Source organism: Micromesistius poutassou (assembly GCF_964030765.1).
Source record: "Micromesistius poutassou genome assembly, chromosome: 20".
NCBI lineage: Eukaryota > Metazoa > Chordata > Actinopteri > Gadiformes > Gadidae > Micromesistius > Micromesistius poutassou.
In genome coordinates, this window is record NC_140290.1 from 5,757,370 (window position 1) to 5,779,674 (window position 22,305).

General features: G+C 46.8%; 1 protein-coding gene across 1 annotated transcript in view; it reads left to right on the plus strand.

Annotated features, from left to right (window-relative positions):
• LOC311365306 (dolichyl-diphosphooligosaccharide--protein glycosyltransferase subunit STT3B-like) overlaps positions 1-22,305 on the plus strand; it is an 82,113-nt gene that overhangs the window by 54,542 nt on the left and 5,266 nt on the right. Inside the window, 9 exon segments of the mRNA XM_084484822.1 lie at positions 1,402-1,467; positions 8,326-8,425; positions 10,536-10,634; positions 14,166-14,312; positions 16,401-16,449; positions 18,121-18,275; positions 19,601-19,812; positions 21,510-21,697; positions 22,034-22,040. Of these exon segments, the coding sequence (XP_084340948.1) occupies positions 1,402-1,467; positions 8,326-8,425; positions 10,536-10,634; positions 14,166-14,312; positions 16,401-16,449; positions 18,121-18,275; positions 19,601-19,812; positions 21,510-21,697; positions 22,034-22,040 (1,023 nt within the window).

Here is a 22,305-nt window from a genome sequence, read left to right on the forward strand (position 1 = left end):
ACACACACACACACACACACACACACACACACACACACACACACACACACACACACACACACACACACACACACACTCTCTCTTTGTTTCAAGTTCCCTCCATCACTTCAGTTGATGGGGACTTTGTCGCGTTATGTTATTATTTTTTGTGTGTGGGGGGAATTCGGCTTCTGTTGATCGATGTGTGTAGGTGTGAGTTTGTGTTTGTGCTTGCCTGTGGGATAGAGTGAAGAAACGGGGGACATGGACTCAGCACATATTGGGATTTGTCGTCCTCCGTTTTATGTTTGATTGGAAATCATAATTGAATGTGCTTTATTTGTATTGCGTATGCGGTAAACAAGGACCTTTACAGTGGGTACCTGATGTGAACATGGGTTTTACTTGTGTGGTGTATTACACAAATAAGCATCAGCCGTATTTCTTGCAGACACCCCCAGTGTTCTTTCTGGCAGCATATGATCCCATAGAGAACCCACTGGCTCAGTCCTTGTTTTGATGGAATCAAAATCCCCGTCTCCGTGTGACTTTGCTATTTTACTGTCACACTTTTTGTTGTTTATATTTTGCCTTGTCCTGATGCTTAAATTGCACTCATGCCGAGGCACTCTACAAAAACAAAGCCTTTTCTCTTATTCATATAGCTACCTTGCACTCTTGCTACTTTAGTTGTTGGTCTTTTTAAAGTTGGTTGCGCAGCACTCACATTTTTTCGAGTGATGCTGATTGAAGGCTTGGGTTGTTCGTCGTATATGTAGATATAAATGTCTCGGAGCAAAGTCATTAAGTTGTGTAGCCGCTGTAAATATGCAGACATCACCCACCGTACATCTACGTTCTCAAATCCTATATGGGAGTCAGTGCAGAAAGTATGCCCAGGCTGGTGTGTTGAGTTGGAGAGTTAAAACCATGACACCAGTAAAGCAGGCATACCCGGTCACCTGATGTTGCTGGTTTGATTCTGCAGTTCCCCCCCCGTGACGTGAATCAATGTTTATATCGATGTGCCCTTTGTGCAAGACACCAAATCTTAAGATTTACTATTGCCATCTTTGATTGAGTAATATAAAAACATTTTTATGGTGACTGTGGCTGTTGTTTTAAGATCATGTAATGGTAGTGGGTGTGGGGTTACATCCTTGATCAGATGTCTTGTGTCTCCGGTTTACTCAGTGTTGTAGAATGTGGGCCACAGCCACCTAGACTGACCTTGTTTTGATTTGTCTCTCTCTCTCTCTCTCTCTCTCTCTCTCTCTCTCTCTCTCTCTCTCTCTCTCTCTCTCTCTCTCTCTCTCTCCTCTCTCTCTCTCTCTCTCTTCTCTCTCTCTCTCTCTCTCTCTCTCTCTCTCCTCTCTCTCTCTCTCTCTCTCTCTCTCTCTCTCTCTCTCTCTTGTCCTGCAGGTGAAATCTGTTAAGACGGGCTCAGTATTCTGGGCCATCGGCTGCTGTCTCTCCTACTTCTACATGGTGAGTATGAAACTCACACTCATACCCAAGCACCGCTGATGGACACGGGTACATTAGCATGCACAAAAATAAATAAAAAATATGTGCATGCAGATACTGCAAAAAATAATGCTGATATCCCAGTACCGCTGTTGGGTCCATCTGCTGCTGTCTCTTGTACTTCTGCATGGTGAGAATGAAACTCAAAGACTCACACTGCCCATACCCCTGATGTACACTACACGCAGACACACACACACACGCACAACGCACACGGACACACGCTCGTCCAGAGGGAGATGCGGGACGGACGGAGCCGAGTCTGATTGGATTGACTGGAGTGGATTTAATCACTCCGCGTGCCTTCTTTAGGCAACAGGGAAATTGCGATCCTTTATTACATTAAGATGGCCCCCGGAGATAGCGGCGCTGGAGTGATGGCCCACTGTCAACCGCACACATGATTTATTATTTCTTTATTATTTCTGTGCATCTTTGTGTGTGTGTGTTGGGATGGGAAGGGGGGGTGGGTATAAAGCATTATTTATAAATTCAGCTGTCAGAAGTTTTGATAGAAGAGATGGGGGAGGCGGGGGGGCTATTGACATATCAGCCTGATTGGCTGAGACAGATAGCCTGTGTGTGTCAATGACAGCGAGCCACAATGCAGACCTTTGTCAGTGTGTGTGTGTGTGTGTGTGTGTGTGTGACAGTACACTGGAATGTGCATGTGCAGACACCTGGCTCACTACTCATTCTTAGTTAAATCTCCCCGACCACACCATGAGACAGATGTCAAATGAAACGGCTTACTGAAATTCAGCGTCATCGATCAGCTTCAGGATCGCCTGCAGCAGAGAGCAAAGGAGACGGAGTAAAGGGTGATTTAAAGATGAGGCTGATATAGTGAAATCGAAGCCCAGGAGAGTGGGAGAGAAAAAGGCTTTATGAAGAGGTTTCTAACAGTAAAGCCGTTGCCATCAACCTTCACCGCAAAAACATGGTGGCTTTGATTCATTCTTATTTCTTTAATATATTTAGTCACTTTGTTATCTATGAAATGAACCTTAAGTCAGGGCAGAGGAGGAATCAAATGCAGTGTAGTTGAACCTTGTAGAAATGAGACCAGTCAGGCCTCGACATTAACGGTTGAACGGGTGAACTCTGTAATCGGGGAAACTAAAATGTGACGCATAGTATTATTATTTTTTGAAAATACACTAAATATGCCTACAAAATAAACATCCTCCTATATCGCGGGAGCAGAGCTTTCTACAGTGCTGGCATCGGTTTTCGGTAAAACAGGAGAATAATGCTGCGTTCCAGGCAACCCGTAACTTGTGTTTTCACAACCTTCTATGTGAAAGTGCCCTGGAACGCAGCATAAGAATCGTAACAATAATCTGTGTTCAATCACATCCATATAGCCAGCCAGATACGGAATAGAAGAAAGAAAAGAGTCACTTTCGTTATGTTCCTTCAGCCTCCGAAAACTGGCCAAGTGCCAGGTAAATGTAATGCAAATAAATAAATAAAGACACCTGAATATTAGATGCCGCCAGAATATGAAACAAAAAGGCAAAGGAACTCCTTAATAAGTTGGACGGAGAAGTTACCGTGGGTCCGTCATGACAGTGGATAAAAGTTAACCAATTGCGGTTTTGACTACCCTGCAATCGGATTCATCAACACAATTTCACTACATAACGGGTGTTGTATGTTGAGGACAATTTAGCACACCCTATCGACAAAAATCACTACAGCATTAGTTGTTGCTATCGAAATATGTGCGAGAAAAGCACTTAAATCGACGTTCCGGCTGCTATCTGTTTTAGGGACCGTCTACAAATTACACCCCACAGGCTGGTGGCATAGACTTTACCATGGAATTGTTTCAGGAAAGAAATCACCACAAATTAATACATTTTCTTATTCTGTTTGTGTAGTACTTACTAATGGTAGGCTGTTATTTACTACAGGTGACATTTTGCTGACATGATGCATTATAGCGAATCGGGACGCAATTAATAGTTTGAAATATTCACCAAAAATCAATAATTAATTTTTTTTTTTTTTCGTTCTGATTGCTGTAGTAGTTGCCAATGGTGGGCTGTTACTTACTACAGGTAATTATTTGCTGATAATTATGCATTATAGTGAATCGGGATGCATTTAATAGTTTGAAATATCCACCTAAAATCAATAAAAATGTATTTTGTCATTCTCATTGCTGTAGTAGTAAGTAGTTTTGCTATTGAGCAAGTAAAACATAACAGCCACTTGCCCGAAGGGCAAATGGCTTAAAAAGCTTAATGTCAAGGCCTGGACCTGGCAAAAAGGATGGAGAGATGAAAGAAAATGGGAGGTAGAAAGATGCGGGTGAAGAGGATTAAGACTGCTCAATGAAGCCATCTGGTTCCATAGGTGTCATAGTCAAGTCCATCTAATAGCTTGGTGCCAGAAGTGGACTGATGACTCAAAAGACAGGGTTGTCTAGCCATTGTCAGTATCCCTCCTTGGCCGACAGTAAACACAAACTCGGCCAGCACTGGTAAGCTAATCTTTTCCCGTAGCCTGTGGGAAGACGAGATAAAACCTCCTGCCCGGACAACAGCGTCCTGAGACTATCTGTCTGGAAAGGTTTAAAATCAAACCTGTTTAGGGGAATTGCCACTTTAGAAATACATGTGTTCAACTTGTTTTCTGAAACCTCCATCCTCAACTGGGAAGAACATCTCTGTAAAAAAAAGAAAAAGAAAACACTAACTCCACCCCACCCTGACCTCTTCTCATTCATGCCTCTTTTTCGCTCTCTGTGTGTGTGTGTGTGTGTGTGTGTGTGTGTGTGTGTGTGTGTGTGTGTGTGTGTGTGTGTGTGTGTGTGTGTGTGTGTGTGTGTGTGTGTGTGTGTGTGTGTGTGTGTGTGTGTGTGTGTGTGTGTGTGTGTGTGTGTCGCGCTTTGTCATTGTAAAAATGTACGATTCAATCGGAGCGCCTAGTCGATCGCTTCCTGGGATAGTCGCCTAGTCGATCACATCCCACTTCCTGGGATGTTGCCCGGAGTGGGGGACATTGAATGGGATTTAATGGAAAATGACACTCCTTATGCAGACGACAAGTAGTGGCTACCACATAACATACACTCCCCCCCCACTCCGTTCATGCTGCTGGCACAATCACTCACACAAGATAAGATGGAGAGAGTACTATGTTCCATAGGCGGGGGTGTATGCTTTGATGAATAGAGAGGGAGCTAGGGATGTCACAAAACCTGAAAGAAGCTTACCAGTGATATCAAGGTTTTTTGATATCAAGGTTTTTTGATACCAAATTTGAGCGTGGAACGCAAAAAAACTAAATTGTCAGTAAGCGATTAACCCTTTTGAAACTAAAGAAAAGAATTCCTTCCAATCAGCCGCTTTGTTTCATGAGAGTGCCATAGTTTTGTCATGTTCCTTGATGAGCAATGAAGCCACAGTGTATGTGACTGAGATCCACGCACTGCCAACACAAAACTCTGGGTACAGCCAGGCCAGTAACACACAGTCCTCTATAGTTATTCTGTTTGTGTGCTCACACAGACGCGTACGTGTACACACACACACACACACACACACACACACACACACACACACACACACACACACACACACACACACACACACACACACACACACACACACACACACACACAGCCCTAAAGACATCTGTTCTTTCTTAGAGTCCCACACACAGGTTAGTACACATATATGGACCCACGCACAGGTTAATACGCATATATGGACCCAGTGTTTTTTCCCAGCAGCCCCGTGGCCATCAGATAAGGACGGCGTGAGAGAGAGAGATAGTGCTAGAGCACAGCTCCGCATCATGTCTGGGTCCTGCCCTTGGTGGATGGCGGCTGCCGAGGTCAACAGACTTAACCATAGCTGGAGATGGGGCCGTTTCCTTTATATACACACACACACACACACACACACACACACACACACACACACACACACACACACACACACACACACACACACACACACACACACACACACACACACACACACACACACAGGGTTACCTGCTTTGTTGTCCTTTCCGACGGAGCCCGACCCCATAGCACTTTATCCCGAACAAGTGTACATAGCCTGCTTATTGACTGCTGCTTGTATAAGCGGGACACAGAGAGCGGATGCTGAGTTAGGTGATATGGGAATTGAATGGACCCCCTCCCCTTGCAGTGTAGCTTACTCTCAGCGGTTCACGAGCACAAGCGATTGGTTTAGATAATGGAAACCGTAGCTAGAACTCCATGCAACTTATTCCGAGACCTACCCGGAGCTCTGATATTTGGTGTGGATGACACATTTGCCTGACACTGGGCCAACGTGCGCCTTTGTTTGGTCTATTTCGGTAACCTCCATCTTACATTATTTACAGCGTAAACTGCAAATCGCGTTTCAAGCGTAACCGGAAATTAGAATAAAGCCGTAGCACCCCGGCTAGTGAAATTGGGGTTGCTGCGATTGCTTCTCCCACTGAAGGGATTTGGTTTGGGTTGCTCTATATATAGTGTGTGGTTATCCACAGCCTAGTGGTCCAACAGAATGCACCTTTTAGTGTTTTTTGAAGGCCTTACACCGTGATCAATTCGTATATTTTGTCTTTGTTATAAAGTAGCCCTGAGAATGTGCCCCTCAGACCATTCTCTCATTGTGTTTGGCAGATGGTGTACAACTCAAGGAAACACACAACGTTGAAAACATTTTATTTTTTTTTGGTACAGAAATGTACATTCTCGAAACTGTGTCTGTGTCTTCCATCCAAAACATAAATGACTATTTTCTTCAAACGTGCGAGTCTTCAGTCCTCCTGCTCAGAGCTCTCCTTCTCCCTCGTGGATGACGCAAGTCTTCCTGGGGTTGGAACGACCCCCCCCCCCCCCCCCCCACCATGGCCTCCGGTCCCAGCGTCGTGCCAGGCGTCTCTGGGTCTATCTTGCCAACATTCTCTCTCTCTCTCTCTCTCTCTCTCTCTCTCTCTCTCTCTCTCTCTCTCTCTCTCTCTCTCTCTCTCTCTCTCTCTCTCTCTCTCTCTCTCTCTCTCTCTCTCTCTCTCTGAATGCGGCAGGATCATCTCCCCCAGCAGCGGAGGAGTAAAGGGGCCATCACTGCCTGCATAACTGTTATGTGCGCCCTTGTGTGTGTGTGCGCACACACAAGGGCACACCGCCACAGACTTACACACACACACACACACACACACACACGGGCGGAGATTGAAGTCTGTTGCTGGAGATGTACTAGATGTACTAAACAAAATATATACTCTGCTAGGTACCTTTTTTTGTTTTTACTCCTGCTGCCTATTCCAGAATGCAACTTAAGTACCGATCGGATTCTTTTTACGTCAGCCGGGAGCTTCAGAGCTCCGAAGCACAAAGACATCAGAAAACCAGGTCACCTTGTGCAATGTTTGGAAGGAACTGTATCGGAATATTATCTGGGATTATTACCGAACCTCGACCGTGTTTTTATGTTCGTTTTTTTCTATTTTTTTATTTAAATCTCCTGAGTTCTCAATTAGCTTTGAGAAGAGAGGCCAACGAGTCAACACGGAGAGGAGCCTCATATGGAAGTCATCTGTGGTATTCATCCAAGCTACGCTTCAAATGCTACTAATTGGCTGTCATCGTCTGAGAGAAGGGGGTGCAAATGACTCCCGAAAAATAATTACACCTCACCACTTATATAGTCTCTCTCTCTGACTGACAGAAAGACAGACTCCTATAATGAAACTATCCAATGACCATGTTCAGCAAGATTTATATTTGTTTTCTCTCCTCTGGCTCTCCCTGGTTTACAACTCAATCTTTGTGCATGCGTCTCTTTGTGTGAGAGAATCTCTGTTCTCCCGCCCGGTTTCTTCGTCAACCCACCTACTTTCCTCCTGCTGTGGCCCGGCTCTGCTGCAGTATGTTGCCTTGACATTGCGTCTTTCTCATCCCATGCCTCGCTCTCATGCTTTTTTTCTGTGTGTTTCCGTTGGCATCTCCATGTCCTCCAAAACCTTTTTTGAGCATTTTTTTTCTGGGAGCCTTTTGCTTTTAGTGTATAATTATTTATTTAATTCCCCTTCACGTCGGCCACACCTGGTGCTGTGAAGTCCATACGGTACTGGTGGCATCGATTTTTACTGAGCTTTTAAAGTTATCGGTGCGTGTTAGGTTTTTAGTCCCGTTGTGTAAAGGGACGTCGGCTTCGGGTTTTTATAGAGCGCTATATATGTCAATTAAGTTTTAGCTGCTGGTTTATACACTAGAGTGGATGAGCTGGAAACTTTGGGGTGTCTGTGTCGGTGCTGAGGTCTGTGTGCGGGTGCATAGCTGGCAGCATTTGCCCATGCCTGCCTCTTAGCATTAGTTTTGTGCCCAGGTCTTAAGTGCTGTTGTGTGTGTGTGCACCACCCATCCGTACGTGCAGATTCAGCCCACAGCCTGCATGTCTGCTTGAGGGGGAGGATTCCTCGTTCTGTGTCTCTTAAGGTCCTCTGGGTCTTTGGGTGTGGGCTCATATGTTTTGCCCCATTCGTTCACAATTCTCTCCATAGTATTTGTGTTTAATTGAAAATGCCAGTTTCATAATGATTATGTTTGCTGTCTAGATATTATTTTGTCATTGGCTTTTCTTTCTCAGCGGCAGATGGAGCCCAGGCCCTTCAACTATCAGGGGAATTCAGGGTCATGTCCATTATTGTCAGCGAGAAAGTGGATGATTAATAAAATCTATTCATTCAGTTGATATCCAGCCATGCTCGGTGCTGGCAAAGAATTACGTTCACGTGTGTGTGTGTCTGTGTGTGTGTGTGTGTGTGTGTGTGTGTTTTCAGGTCTCGGCATGGGGAGGCTATGTTTTCATAATCAACCTGATTCCGCTGCACGTGTTTGTGCTGCTACTGATGCAGCGCTACAGCCGAAGAGTCTACATTGGTGAGACACACACACACACACACACACACCTCTTCCTTTCTGCTTGTGAAATTTATAGCACGCCAGTAAAAACCCAAAGAATATCCATCGGCATTCTCTCCTATTTCTGGCTGTCCCTCGCTCTCTTTCATCCATTTCTGAAAAGAAATGTATCCCATAAATAACCCTGGATACAAACAGTGTCTCTCCGCGCGGGTTCTCTGCGGCTCGGGGTAACGTCTCAACCCCCGTTCCTAAGCCGCCTCACTCCGCCCCTGGGGCCGGTCCGTCGTCTGGGAACTGGTAGCCACGTTCCCCCTCTAAACGTATTCGTCATCCATCGAGTCAGGCGTCCATATGCCGGCGCGCCGCGGAAGTCGGCCGGCGCGGCCATCTGCTACCACTTGATACCACTTTATAGTGTGGAAGCACCGCGAGCTGCAGCGGAGGGTGCAGCTTCGGTGTGAATTACAGAGCTGTGATATAGATGTGTAAAGATCTATAGATCGAGATAGATGGATATATCGCTATAGTGATGGATGAAAAAGCAAGATGGATGGATATACATAATGGATGGAGATGTAGAGATGTATGTAAACAAAGATCTAGATAAATGTTCATTAAGCATTAATACGCTTGGCACCCATTAAAAGTTAGTATGAGTTGGAAATCGCCGACCGTCTTTGACGGGAGATCCATCTGTATTGACTAACTGTAGTCCGTGCAGTCCAGGCCTCGTTAACACACAGCCACTTCCTGAATCAGCTTGGGTTCTCTTCAGTCCCACTCATTGTTATTTAGGGTACAAACCCGAGAAACAAACAAGTCCACACTTCACTGCCTTTGGCAGACAATCCCACGCTTCTTAACATCTGGCATTGCGTTGACCTGCCCTGCCCGTGACCTGGCTTTAGTGTCTGCGGCGCGTTGTCGGCCAGGAAAGAGTTGCCACAACTTAAACAATATAAACAAAAACCTGAGCCTGATGTACTGGCTCAAGTGCCTTTAAGGTCAGGCAGGCAGTTTATTTTTAACAGCATCTTTTGTAATTTGTTGAAATTCTGTTTGTAGCCTGACACCGATACCAATAGATAAAATGTGGTAAAAAAGATGGGCTGGCTTATCTGTCTGTCTATCTACTGGCTATCTGCCCGCACATTGCATCGGCACTCATTGCTCATGGCCAGAGTCATGTTGCCTTGGAAGGAGGCCTGAAGGAGGGGTGGGATTCTATGGATACTTTCATCATCAAGCTAACTGTGGCTTGTTTCTCCATTTTCCTTGAACCCATCTGTCTTAATCTTTATCTTATTCTAGCCTTTACCAATTTCAGAAGTTCATGGACTATCTTAATTATTCATTCTTACAAATTATCTGGCCCCATCCTCAATCACGGCGTGCATTTCATCTCTAATTAAAAACTTGAAATCAAAACCAAAGCAGGCTTTCCCAACATATGAATCACATTGAGTGATCCGTCGCTAAGCAGGTGCACGTAGCTCATTTCAAAAGTCAATATTGTTCCCTTGTCTCGTGCAATCTGGCATCCCTGTTTTGGGTTACCGGCAGTCTATCCACGCAACGTAAAGATAAGAGATGCCAAATGAAGTGTTGCTTGAAGACGTTGCCGTGCATTAGTGTTTTAATGAAAACCCAACGTGGCCTGAGCACCGTGGCGTTGCATCCGTCCCTGCTCAGTCAACAGCAGACGCTAGAGAGACAACCGCCTGGCACCTGTCGCTTCCCGTGCTCTTGGAGAAGCCGGTGAACCCCCCCCCCCCCGTTGCTGTGGCGACAGGGAGTCAACCCAACCCTTCCCTCCACTTCCCCTTTCAGCTTCAGTTGCCGTTTTTCCTGCAAATGACTTTACATAAGCTGTTTCGTGTTTACTCATGCTGAATCTCTGCGTTTGGGGAGGGGGAGGGAAATCAATGGCGTTTAAATACAGCCGCCGAGCTGATTTTCTCTACGCTGAAAAAACTAGACTGCTGGTGGACAATAAAACAAGAAGCTAGCTAATTTAATTGTTTCTGTGTTTTTGTATTTCGTTTTTCTCTAATGTCTTCTGGTTTTTTGTGTTCAACTCAAAACTCCCATTTTGTTTCTGACTATGTTCCCTCTCTCCTCTCAGCTTACAGTACGTTCTACATCATTGGCCTTGTGCTGTCGATGCAGATCCCCTTTGTGGGCTTCCAGCCAATCAGGACCAGCGAACACATGGCTGCTGCAGGTAGGCTCTGTTTTTTTTTTTTATTGCAAAGACTTTTATTCAATACTGAAGCGTATTTCAATACTTCTAGCTTTGAGTACCTTTACAAAGCGGTTCTCCGGTTGTGAAGTTTCTTTGCTCGTTGCCTTCTAAATCCAACCGATTCAGCTCATGCAATTCAAGGCCCACTCCAATGTTCTATTTCATAAATGTTTGGGTGAGATGGATGTTGTCTAGTGGGACTCAAAGCCGCAATCGCAGGGATTCATCCACTGACTTGTCTTGTATTTGTGTTGCAAGCCGAGCAGAGCTCTTATTAATAAAGTGGTGCAAATCAAGTTTTTGAGTGGCATTTGAATCCGGGGGCCATGAGTCTGATAACTAATGGTGTGAGTCACTAGAAGGCAGCCCCGAAATTACAAGGAAGACGGGTAGGGCTGCAACAGTATGGAGTTGTGTTAACTGAGCGGATAACCAAGGTTTTGTGGTTTAACGCCCCCCCCCCCCATCTCCAAAACTTTGAACGATGGCTTCTCAATGGTATGGAATGGTGCCATTTATTGTACCAAATTACCAGTCACACTAGATTAATTGCCTGCGAAGCCTGCGGTTCCCGCCATCTAAACCATGCTTCACCATCTAAACCATACTTCACCATCTAAACCATGCTTCCCCATCTAAACCACGCTTCTCCATCTAAACCCTGCTTCCCCAGCTAAACCAAGCTTCACCATCTAAACCCTGCTTCCCCAGCTAAACCAAGCTTCACCATCTAAACCCTGCTTCCCCAGCTAAACCAAGCTTCACCATCTAAACCACGCTTCACCATTTAAACCCTGCTTCACCATCTAAACCATGCTTCCCCTTCTAAACCACGTCTCACATCGCAATGCATACAGTGGAGAGTATGGCTAGAGCTCTCAACAGCTTGGTTATTGTTTGTTCCTTCCTCTACTAAATATATTATCTAAAAGGTTAATGAAAGTTTCGACAGAAGTGTGATTTTACTTTGATGCTGTTTGCTTGGAAAAACAACAGTTTGTTGTAAAAGGAAGGTTTTCTTTCAGATTAGCCTTGTTCTAAAGTCTGGGCATTGGACAATATTTCACACACTATTAGATCGCTGATATTGAAATTCAACACGTTTTATTCCTAATAGCAAGGAAATGTATGAGGCAATCATGTGTAAACAAGCCTCATCTGAAATAAATCGACTCAATGAGCTATTGAGATTTGAAGCAAAAAGATTAATCTTGAACATCAAACTTATCGTCATGGTGAACAACAAGTTATTGTGTGGGTTCTGTCTGAAACCAACCAACTATATTTCTCGACACATATCGCCATACATGCAGAGTTGAGTTCTGAAAAGCTTAATTCATTATTGTGTATTGTTTGTTTAACATATCAGTGTTGGCTGTTCCCTCAAACAAATGTCTCTAAATGTTACAATATAGCCATATAAAACAAACTAATTGTGTGTTCATGTGTCGGACATCACTATACACGTTATTTGTTGTTACTTCTAAATAATTATAGAATTAAAAAGGTTAATGTCAGGGTCGCCATTATTTTAATATATCTCTCCTCTCCCTGTATAACCCCCCAAACGAAAGAGAAGATAGCCCTTCTGTCTCGGGAGTTACATCTACTCCTCTCGGTAGGCTTAATGTGCTACATCGTGTGGCTCGTAGTCTGATGGTAACAAATATACGACCTGATAAAAATAGAGGTACATCTTCCCATGCGAGATACAGCTGGAGGTTGTCGAGCTGTATCCCGTGCGAGGTGCAGCTTGAGCTGTCGGTCTGAAGTCTAAATTAGCCATGCATTCACAAAATCAAAGCATTGAACCACTTGACCTATTTCCACGCACAACAGATTATTTTCACCGCCGTCTGTTGCCTGGGCATTACCACGCGAGAAGTGTGTTCGCTAAAAGCACTTGGGATTAAAATGTAGCTCCAACTGTTCACTTGATGAATGTCCTTTTTTTTGTCTGTACCGTGTGTGTAATATATTGAATGGAACGGGAAACAATTAATAATAATTGGAGGCCAACTAAATGTTTAATGAGCTGTCCCTCTACCCCTCGCGTGCAAAGCTGAATCGACAAGCAACTAAAGTTTGTTTCTCAAAGTCCTTGAACATAGTTTGGCAGACAGTCAATAATGATAACAAAACAACAATTCATATTTAATATCATTCATCATGCGCGACTGTCACCAGTGAAAATAAATACAAAAATAAAGAAATTGCAGTGACGACGGTTATAAGCATCACCCCGAGTTAGCTGAAGTCTGGATTGGGTCTAGGGCCCGGCCACCTCTTCTGTAGTGAATCTGTTTGGATTGAGCATGTGGATGCTAGGTAGCACATTATGGAGGTTGAACCACCTGCTGGCTTGCGGAGATGGAGTGCATGGGGACTAGTTTGGAGAGTATCAATCAATGTCTTGGGGAAAGGGCAGACCTTTCCCCGAGGCTCTCCAGTCTCCCGGGATACATCAAGAGCAGTAAAAAAGGAGGCTGAGGGAAGGTAGTGCCTCTCGCTCTCGCTCTCTCAGACGGGAGAGGAGAGCTGTTTCTGATCAAGCCTCATTGGGAGGTTTATGAAGGCTTGTTCAGATTCCGTCTCAAGTGCAGGCCCATCTGCTCATAGCCTGTATGTGTGCGTGTGTTGGGTGTGGCTCTGTTGGTTCACCTGTGTGTGTTCATCTGTTCATGAGCAGGCACATTGGAGTATTGCCACTGCATCACTGTGTATCTGGACCCTGCTAGTTTGGCTACCAGACTTTGAGGATCCATCTCTCTATATTTCTTTCTATTTCTCTATATATACTGCTATCTCTCTCTCCTTGCATGTTCTTTTGTTTCCTCCTATCAACTCTGCCCCCTGTGTTTTAGTCACCGTGGGTGGTGGCTGCTGGCGGAAATCTGTCGGGAGAAGGGCTGGTGACACAGGGGGGACTGTGTTTGTGCCTCGGAGCCACAGAGACACTATCTCAGACCGGCAGTTAGATAGAAGGACAAAAATGTACACCAGCCGACGCAGCCAGGTATATTGGCCGACAGACAAGTAGAATGGCCAACAGACACACGTCGCCTGGCCGACAGACAGACAGACAGCTAGGTAGGTAGGTAGATAGACCGACAGGCAGGAGGCTTGACAGACAACAGTTGGACAAAAAGTTGGCGACGGGGAGCAATAGCAAAGTTTAGCATCTTGGCAGCTCTCCAGGAGATTGACAGACCCCTGGCATTGGAAGCTGACATTTATAGCCCCTGGCACGTTTATGTCTGGGGGCCCCACAGGGACGGTGGTGGTATGAGGAGGAGGCTGGGGAAAACAATGAGCTTCCTTTCTTCCTCTCTCATTGCTCTCAATTATCCTGACCAATTTAGAAGGGGAGCGGCCAGATGGATTGACTGGGGATGAGTGCAGGGAGAAGGATCGACGCTCAACAGAGGGAGAAACCCTTCTCACTCACCTCCAGATGTACCCAATGTATCTATTTAGATTGATATCTAACGTGTGTGTGTGTCCTCCCAGGTGTGTTTGTGCTGCTGCAGGCCTATGCCTTCCTGCAGTACCTGCGTGACCGGCTCACTAAGCAGGAGTTCCAGACCCTCTTCTTCCTGGGCGTGTCTCTGGCCGCGGGAGCGGTCTTCCTCACCGTCATCTACCTCACCTACACAGGTCAGCAGCCCAGCCCCCCCCCTCCCCCCCCCACTGACTCTCCATCCCAGCTCATTGCATACACACACACTTCACTGTTCAAATGCTTGCACACCGGCCCCAACAAAACATTACATGGTAACCATGGCGGCAGTTTCTTGCCGACGGCTGAGGCTTGTTGTTGATGTCGATTTGGTACGGGCCAACGTTCTGAACTTGGGTATCGGTGTTTGTTTCCTGGAGGTGTGCAAGCTCCCCTGGCGCGAGACAGAGTTGCATCGAAAGTGACACACGAGTCTGTTTTCATGTTTTCATGTTACTGAGTCAAACCCGCTTCATGTGTCTTTGTCAGAAAATGCCTTTGTCGCGTGTGGTCGAAAATGTGTACATCCGGCGACTGCAGGTGGAGACGAGGGCCTGAATATAATCTAATGTAATCTAATATAATCTAGTTGGTGGTTTGGACAACAAGACGGTGCGTCTTACCTCCCATATTTCCAATCTTAAACGGCGTTAATCCTCTTTGTGTGCTGCGCGTTTATATATATATATATATATAAAACCATTCCACATTAGATCATTGAGAAGACGCTAAAGTCCCGGTGGCGTCTGCTGCCCAGGCGAGGACAGTATCGTCTCTGTGAATAATGCCCGTCTCCTTGTGGCGTCGCGGCGGTGGGGCGTCGTAAAGCGGGCCACCCAGTCCAGGCGCCAGGCGAGCGGTGTGATTAACGCGGCGCTCCGCTGGTAGCCGTGTTTACAGGCGGAGCGCGCAGGGGGGGGATATCGGCTGCAGACGTACCCCCTTTTTTATAGACACAGTGGGCTCTATGCATACGTGATGTTATTCGTGTGTGTGTGTATATGGCAGTAAACGGGGAGCTAGGAATATTACCATGGCAACGGAACCCCCTGCAGCGGGGAAACGGCGCCGACTTTGCCTTCCCCGGCTCGTGCATCAGCACATATATACACTATCGCCCGATTGGATGAATACATGTTTGGTTTTTATTTTATTTCTCTACCGTGTCCCCTCAGGTGTTCCCCAAATACGTCCGCCGAAAATTATTCCTAACCTTAATCCCAGCCGCTCATCCCGACCTGTCAAAGACCATGTTACCGCGGTAACTGTAAATAGGCGCCGCTCTGAATTAAGTTGAGTTGGCGTGCGGTCGCGGGCGAAGGTAATGTGTGAGGGGGGGGGGCGACCTGTCAGCTGGAGCGACGGGCCAGTGGTTCACAGCGCGGGAATGCTAATTGAAATTCCCGATCAAAGGCGAAACGATTTGCATGCATGAGGGAAATTACCGACGCTGTCTTATTTGCGGTTGAGATGCGTTCCCTTCTCACGTACAGGCAGTGCCTCCTGTTTCCGCCATTTAGTGCCAAGCTGGGGAATATATGTACTTTATTTTAACAACCCCCCCGCATCCATTTTCTTCAGATGAGCCATCTTGGCCGAGGATAAATGTGGCTGCTTGCCGAAAACCCCCCCAAAAGTGAATTGAATAAAAAGAAGTCCGGCCTTTTTTTCCAGCCTTCTTCTTATATTATGCCAACTATAAATTATCAATAGATATATCAAAGTGTTCTCTACCAACAGAACAGACTTATATTCTGGCATTTTTCCGAGGCAGCTTCTATCATACATAATTCTGGCATTGTTTATAAAGTGAGCAGCGTGCCAGCATGAGTTTGAATGCAGCATGAGTCCACACACACACTTTAAAACGACAATATATACAGCATTACACTTCAGTTTGGAAATTGGGATGCTCCCGGAAATAGCCTCATATTTCACACCTCTTGCCACCCGACCTAAGCAAACGAGGAGTAAACAATTTGTTTTCAATGGTGTTTTTGGGTTATGCTTTGTTACAGCAGCCAATCTTTAATCAATCTACGCCCACTCTTGTCCCTCGCTCTCTCCCACCCCAATCGGACATTCAATCTCACACGCAAACACTGGCGTTCACGCCATGTTGGATTCACTACTCAAAGTAGTGTCTTTGTCTGTCATATAATCACAAACACACACACTAGACGGTACCCTAGTCTCTCTCTCTCTCTCTCTCTCTCTTATATATCGACCTGTGTTTGTTCCTGTAGGTCACATCGCGCCGTGGAGCGGCCGCTTCTACTCTCTGTGGGACACTGGGTAAGCCCCGCCTATAACCCTCCACAGCTCGCTCCTTTTCCACAGCCACCCGGCGTGCCCCTGTTCTCCGGGAGGGTGAGCGGGGCGGGTGGAGGCGCGTGGAAGTGGTTGACGGACAGCGGCTTCAACGAATCCCCGCCACCCAATCGGAGGGCCACCCAATCGGAGGGCCAGGGTGGCTCATTGACGCCGTAGTGTGTGTGTGGAGCCGGGCCTTGCATTCATCTAGACTAAATGGCAGAGATTCTACCGCGTTCGCACATCATGGGGGTGTTTGATTTTGCTCCGTAGCGTCCTACACACAAGTAGGAACTGAGAAGCTGTGTGGAGCAAAAATAAAAAATGTCTATCGGAATAACAAGATAAATGAATCATGATCTCCAACTCCTCAGTGAGAGTCCCACCCTAGTTGTCGGATCTCATTTGATCCACAGTATGGCAGGAGCTTCTCGGAGGAGGGGGCGGGGGGGGGGGGGGGGGGGTTGGGGGGATGCAAGCGAGCTGCCGCCGGCTACATACTTTTAATTCCAAACCGCACACATACATACACGCACGCACATGCACACACACACACACCATGGACCCCTCTCCTTCAGCCTTGGCTTTTGAGCACTTACACCCTAGTCTGTCAGCTGCTCTTTAGTTCTGCCACCCTGAGACCGTTTGCCTTGCAAAGTTTCCTCCCTCGCACTAAGACGCCGTTGATCTCTCGCTCCTCCCCTCTCTCTCCCCCTCTCTCGCTCTCTCCCCCCCTCGATGTGTTTGGGTGAATGCGGTCTCGAATCAGCCTTTAAAGAGAAATATTACAGAGTGAATAATACTGGGGCCGGGGTGCAACAAAGTGAACGCTGTGAACGAACGATGGCACGTGTGCACACACACACACACACACACACACACACATAGACCCGGATAGAGAGACACACACACACACTCATAAACCCGGATAGAGACCAACAGACGCAGATAGACACACACACACATAGACACGGATAAGGACACACAGACGCAGATAGACACACACACATAAACCCGGATAGAGACACACACTCATAAACCCGGATAGAGACGCAGATAGACACACACACACACACACACACACACACACACACACACACACACACACACACACACACACACACACACACACACACACACATAAACCCGGAGAGAGACACACACACAAACGGGCCCGGATAGAGACACACACAGACGAGGATAGAGACACAAGGGGAAGAGGATATTGACGCACACAGACGAGGATAGAGACAGAATCCTAGATCAAGAGGCCGGGTGTTTACACAGAATGTTGGTCCCTTTTCGCTGGGGGATTGGTTTGCCTTAATGCCTTAATAAAACTTAATTTGAAGCTCACTTGATGCTTACGATGCTTGCACATAGATTGCGTAACTACCATCGGCTCTATATCGTCCACGCTGGCCTTCATGACGCCCCCTCAGTCTGCTGTCTCGCCTCCACTTCTCACACTCGGTCTTTCCTCTCCGCCCCCTGCGCTTCACGCTGTGTGTTTGCATGTACTGTTAATATATGGATTGATATTTGATGGCATTGCAACCTGAACTCTCTTCTCTTTCCCATCTGCGCCCCTTGAATTATTTCTCACGCTGGCACTCCCGCCATCAACTGCCGTTGCCGTTGCGTGGTCCCCAGCTACGCCAAGATCCACATCCCCATCATAGCGTCGGTGTCGGAGCACCAGCCCACCACCTGGGTCTCCTTCTTCTTCGACCTCCACATCCTGGTGTGCACCTTCCCCGCCGGCCTCTGGTTCTGCATCAAGAACATCAACGACGAGCGCGTCTTTGGTACGAGTCCCTCACTGTGTGTGTGTGTGTGTGTGTGTGTGTGTGCGCTTCTCAAGGGGTAAAATACGGGTTAGGCAGCAAAACTGCATAGAAAGTTACTTCCATCTCCGAAAACACCTCTGAATAGTATGGATTTCTTTCTCCACTTGCTCGCGGAACTTGCCATATAGTTTATCTCAATTTGGCTGTGGCAGTGTTTGCGGGCAGGTAACGCGTACCTGGGATTGGTGTTTTTGATTTGTGTTTTGACCATCTCTTTAAAGCCCATTCTATCGACATTTTGAAAGGGAAGGACGAATGTCCTTACACAGGTAAACAGTGACGCCATTTGTTATCTCGTTCCACCGCTTGCTTTTTTTGTCGTGAGGACAGGCTTTGGAAAATGCCTGCGGAAGCGATGTCTGGAGGAAGGAACTATGTTTCGTTACCATATTTTCAGTCGTTTTTACTTTTTACATGAAAAAGTAGTTACGTTACTGTATTTACGCCTTACTTACTTTGTAACACGTTACAGAGAACGCTGTCTACCGGTGACACCGGTCTCACGGTGTCAAAATCCTTACCGTAGCGCAAATCCACACCGGTGTACTTTCTATACCGTTTATACCGTACACCCCTAGTGTGTATGGTGGGCTTTGATCCATATTCATGAAATCGTTTGGCTGGTGTGAGTGGCACTATTTATGATTTGCTTCATGGTTGATGAGTCACTCGACGGGATCCTCTGAAGTTCTCGTCCAATTTCAATACATATCTTAGAAAATTGCTAAAAGCCGTATAATCTCCCGGTAATGAGGTGTCATTTTTCATAACCGTGCCCTTCAAGGTTAAGTCGGTGTGCGTTGGATTTCTGGTCGGGATCGCGGTGTGCCTTTTACAGCTGAATTCAAATGAAGCATTGAGGTTGTAAATACTATCTTGTCCAAGGACAAGGGAGTGAAGGCCTAGTCAAAGTTCTTAGCGAATTATTCATTTAGATACAGTAGCTCAGTTACAATAGTTACAGTCGCTTTGGGTTAAGAGTGGTCAGCCATCAACCCTAGAAGAATGACACTAATAGAATCACCATTTACACAACCTCAGATTGTTGAATGCTCAACACCATTTCCTCTGTCCCTGACCCCCATTTATCCCTCTCTCCGTCCGTCTATGTCACTCTGTCTTTCTCTCTCTCTCTCTGTCTCGCTCTGTCCTTCTGTCACTTCCCTCTCTCTCCTTCTGTCTCTCCTCTGTCTCTCTCTTCCACTCAACCTCTCTCCCATTCCAACTCCCATTCCCTCGCCTCGTTCTAACTCTTGTTCTCTCTCTCCCCCCCCCCCCCCCAGTGGCGCTGTACGCCATCAGCGCAGTGTACTTTGCGGGCGTGATGGTGCGTCTGATGCTGACGCTGACCCCCGTGGTGTGCATGCTGTCGGCGGTGGCCTTCTCCAGCGTCTTCGAGCACTACCTGGGCGACGACTCCAAGCGCGAGACCCCCCCCGCCGAGGACAGTGGCGACGAGGACGACCGCCGTAACCCCGGCAACCTCTACGACAAGGTCAGTCGGGTCTCGCCCACACCACTCAACGTGTCCCCCCCCCCCCCCCCCCCCCCCCCCGTATCGTGTAACGCCACAAAAAACGGGACACGCTCACACAAGGCGACGTGAATCCACTTTTTTTTTGTATTGAACTCCCATAACCCTTTTTTTGGTGACTTTAAGTTAAGAAATTCCAACCGATTTAAAGGGGTAGTTCAGGATTTTTGACATCGGGTCTCATTTCCAAGTGAGCCAGTGTGTTATTTATCATTGGAGACCGTTTTCAACACTTTTCATTCCTTCTAGTTGCAGAAATCGCTGGTGCTAGGCTAGCGCAAGTCGAGGGGAAATGCTAGCCTGCAATAAAAACAGTTTTATATTATATATAGAATATTATTCTATCAACACAGACATTTACATCGATAGTCAGGCATTATAATTGGTTTGGATCGGGTGTACTTTGGAGTGCGTAAACAGTTTTTATTGGCAGGCTAGCAGTTCCCCTTGACTTGCGCTAGCCTAGCACCAGCGATTTCTGCAACTAGAAGGACTGAATGAAAAGTGTTGAAAACGGTCTCCAATGATAAATAACACACTGGCTAACTTGGAAATGAGACCCGATGTCCAAAATCCTGAACTACCCCTTTCACCTTTTCTATCACCCTTCTCGCTAAGATTTCATTATATTTGCGCAATCCTTCACCTTGGATCTTTGAAATAAAAATCGAAAGGCATAATGGGATATGTCTTCTACCCTTATTCACTGAGCCGGCGCCTGCGATCCCGTCTCTCGGGGAGGGCCCTCCTGGGGGCCAAAGCGGCACTAGAGCTACACCTGCACTGTACCGGGGACAACAGCAGGGTATTGCGGAGGGATCAGGGGTATTGCCTTTCAGCTGTCGTGGAGAGCAAGCGAACGCATTGAAGCACACGGGAACCACAGAGCCGTCACTGTTTTTTCGATTGCTTTGGATTGATGGAAAGTAACGCCTCGCCGCGTCTAGAGCAGGTCGGAAGGAAAGATTTGCCCCTCGGTAAAACGGCCCGCTTGTTTCACCTCATTGTTTCGATCGCGCTATGTTAATGTCTCGCGCGTCTGTCAATTGATCACAACGGGCTTCACAGGCGGCTACACTGAACATGACTTGTGGAGCAGACGCCTAATGACATGAATGGAGATGTCTAACGTGTCATGTTTCAACAGCGTGAGCATTTATCCTTCACTCTGTCTTTCTTTCTCTTTCTGTCTTTGTCTCTTTCTCTCTGTCTCTCTCTGTCTGTGTGTCTGTGTCTTTTATAATAAATCTCTTTAATATATGGTCATGGCCACTGGTTGGAGGCATCGTAAACGTATACCAATATAATGTGTTTAACACAGACACACTGACACTGAGATACAGACACACACACTGAGACACACACACGCACACGTACGCACACTGAGACACAGACACACACACACATTGTAGCAGCATATATCATTTCCAAAACAACGCTAACCCCACCCATACGCTTCCTGGCGGCCCTATCTCGAACTCAGTCTCTCTCCGGGGCAATACAATATATTTAGCTCTCCGACGCTACTTCCTCAATAATTCATCCCCAAGCCGTCCTCAATAATTCAGCGGTGCCGGCGGGCCGTGCGGCGCGATCGAGGTTGACCATCTCTCTCTCTCTCTCTCTCTCTCGCTCTCTCTCTCTCTCTCGCTCCGTAGGCGGGCAAGGTGCGCAAGCACGTGTCGGAGCAGGAGAAGGCGGAGGAGGGCCTGGGCCCCAACATCAAGTCCATCGTCACCATGCTGATGCTGATGCTGCTGATGATGTTCGCGGTGCACTGCACCTGGGTGACCAGCAACGCCTACTCCAGCCCCAGCGTGGTGCTGGCCTCTTACAACAACGACGGGTGAGGGCCTGCCGTCGCACGCACGCACGCTCGCTTGTTTGCTCGCTCGCTCACTCACTCTCTCGCGCTCACTGTCTTGTGCTCGCTCACTCACTCACTCACTCATTGTCTCTCTCTCACTCACTCACGCACTCACTCCCACTCACTCCCTCTCACTGTCACTGTCTCGGTCACTGTCTTACGGTCTCTCTCGCTCTCTCTCTCTCGCTCTCGCTCTCTCTCACTTTCTCTTACTTTCTCTCTCTGAGTTGTGGATTTCTGTGTTTATGGATTTTTTTATTTTTATTTTTTCATACATTTTTTTTACGAGCATTACAAGCATCCCCCTCACCACAGCATAAAGGTACCCCCTACTGTACTATCACATACTTAACTAATAGTTAACAGCCTGGGTCGATGGTCAACCTTTAAATTATACCTCTGAGTAACTCCAGGGCCCTGTGAATTGCTCTTGGACTAAATCCTCACCACCAAACACAGCCTGTGTTGTGGTGGAGAATAACATGTTGTATATTTTTTACTGCACATTCATATTACATATCGAGGGCTACAGCAGCAGACCTTGTAGACCCTGTAGACATGAATCAAAGGAGGTTAAATTCAGTTGA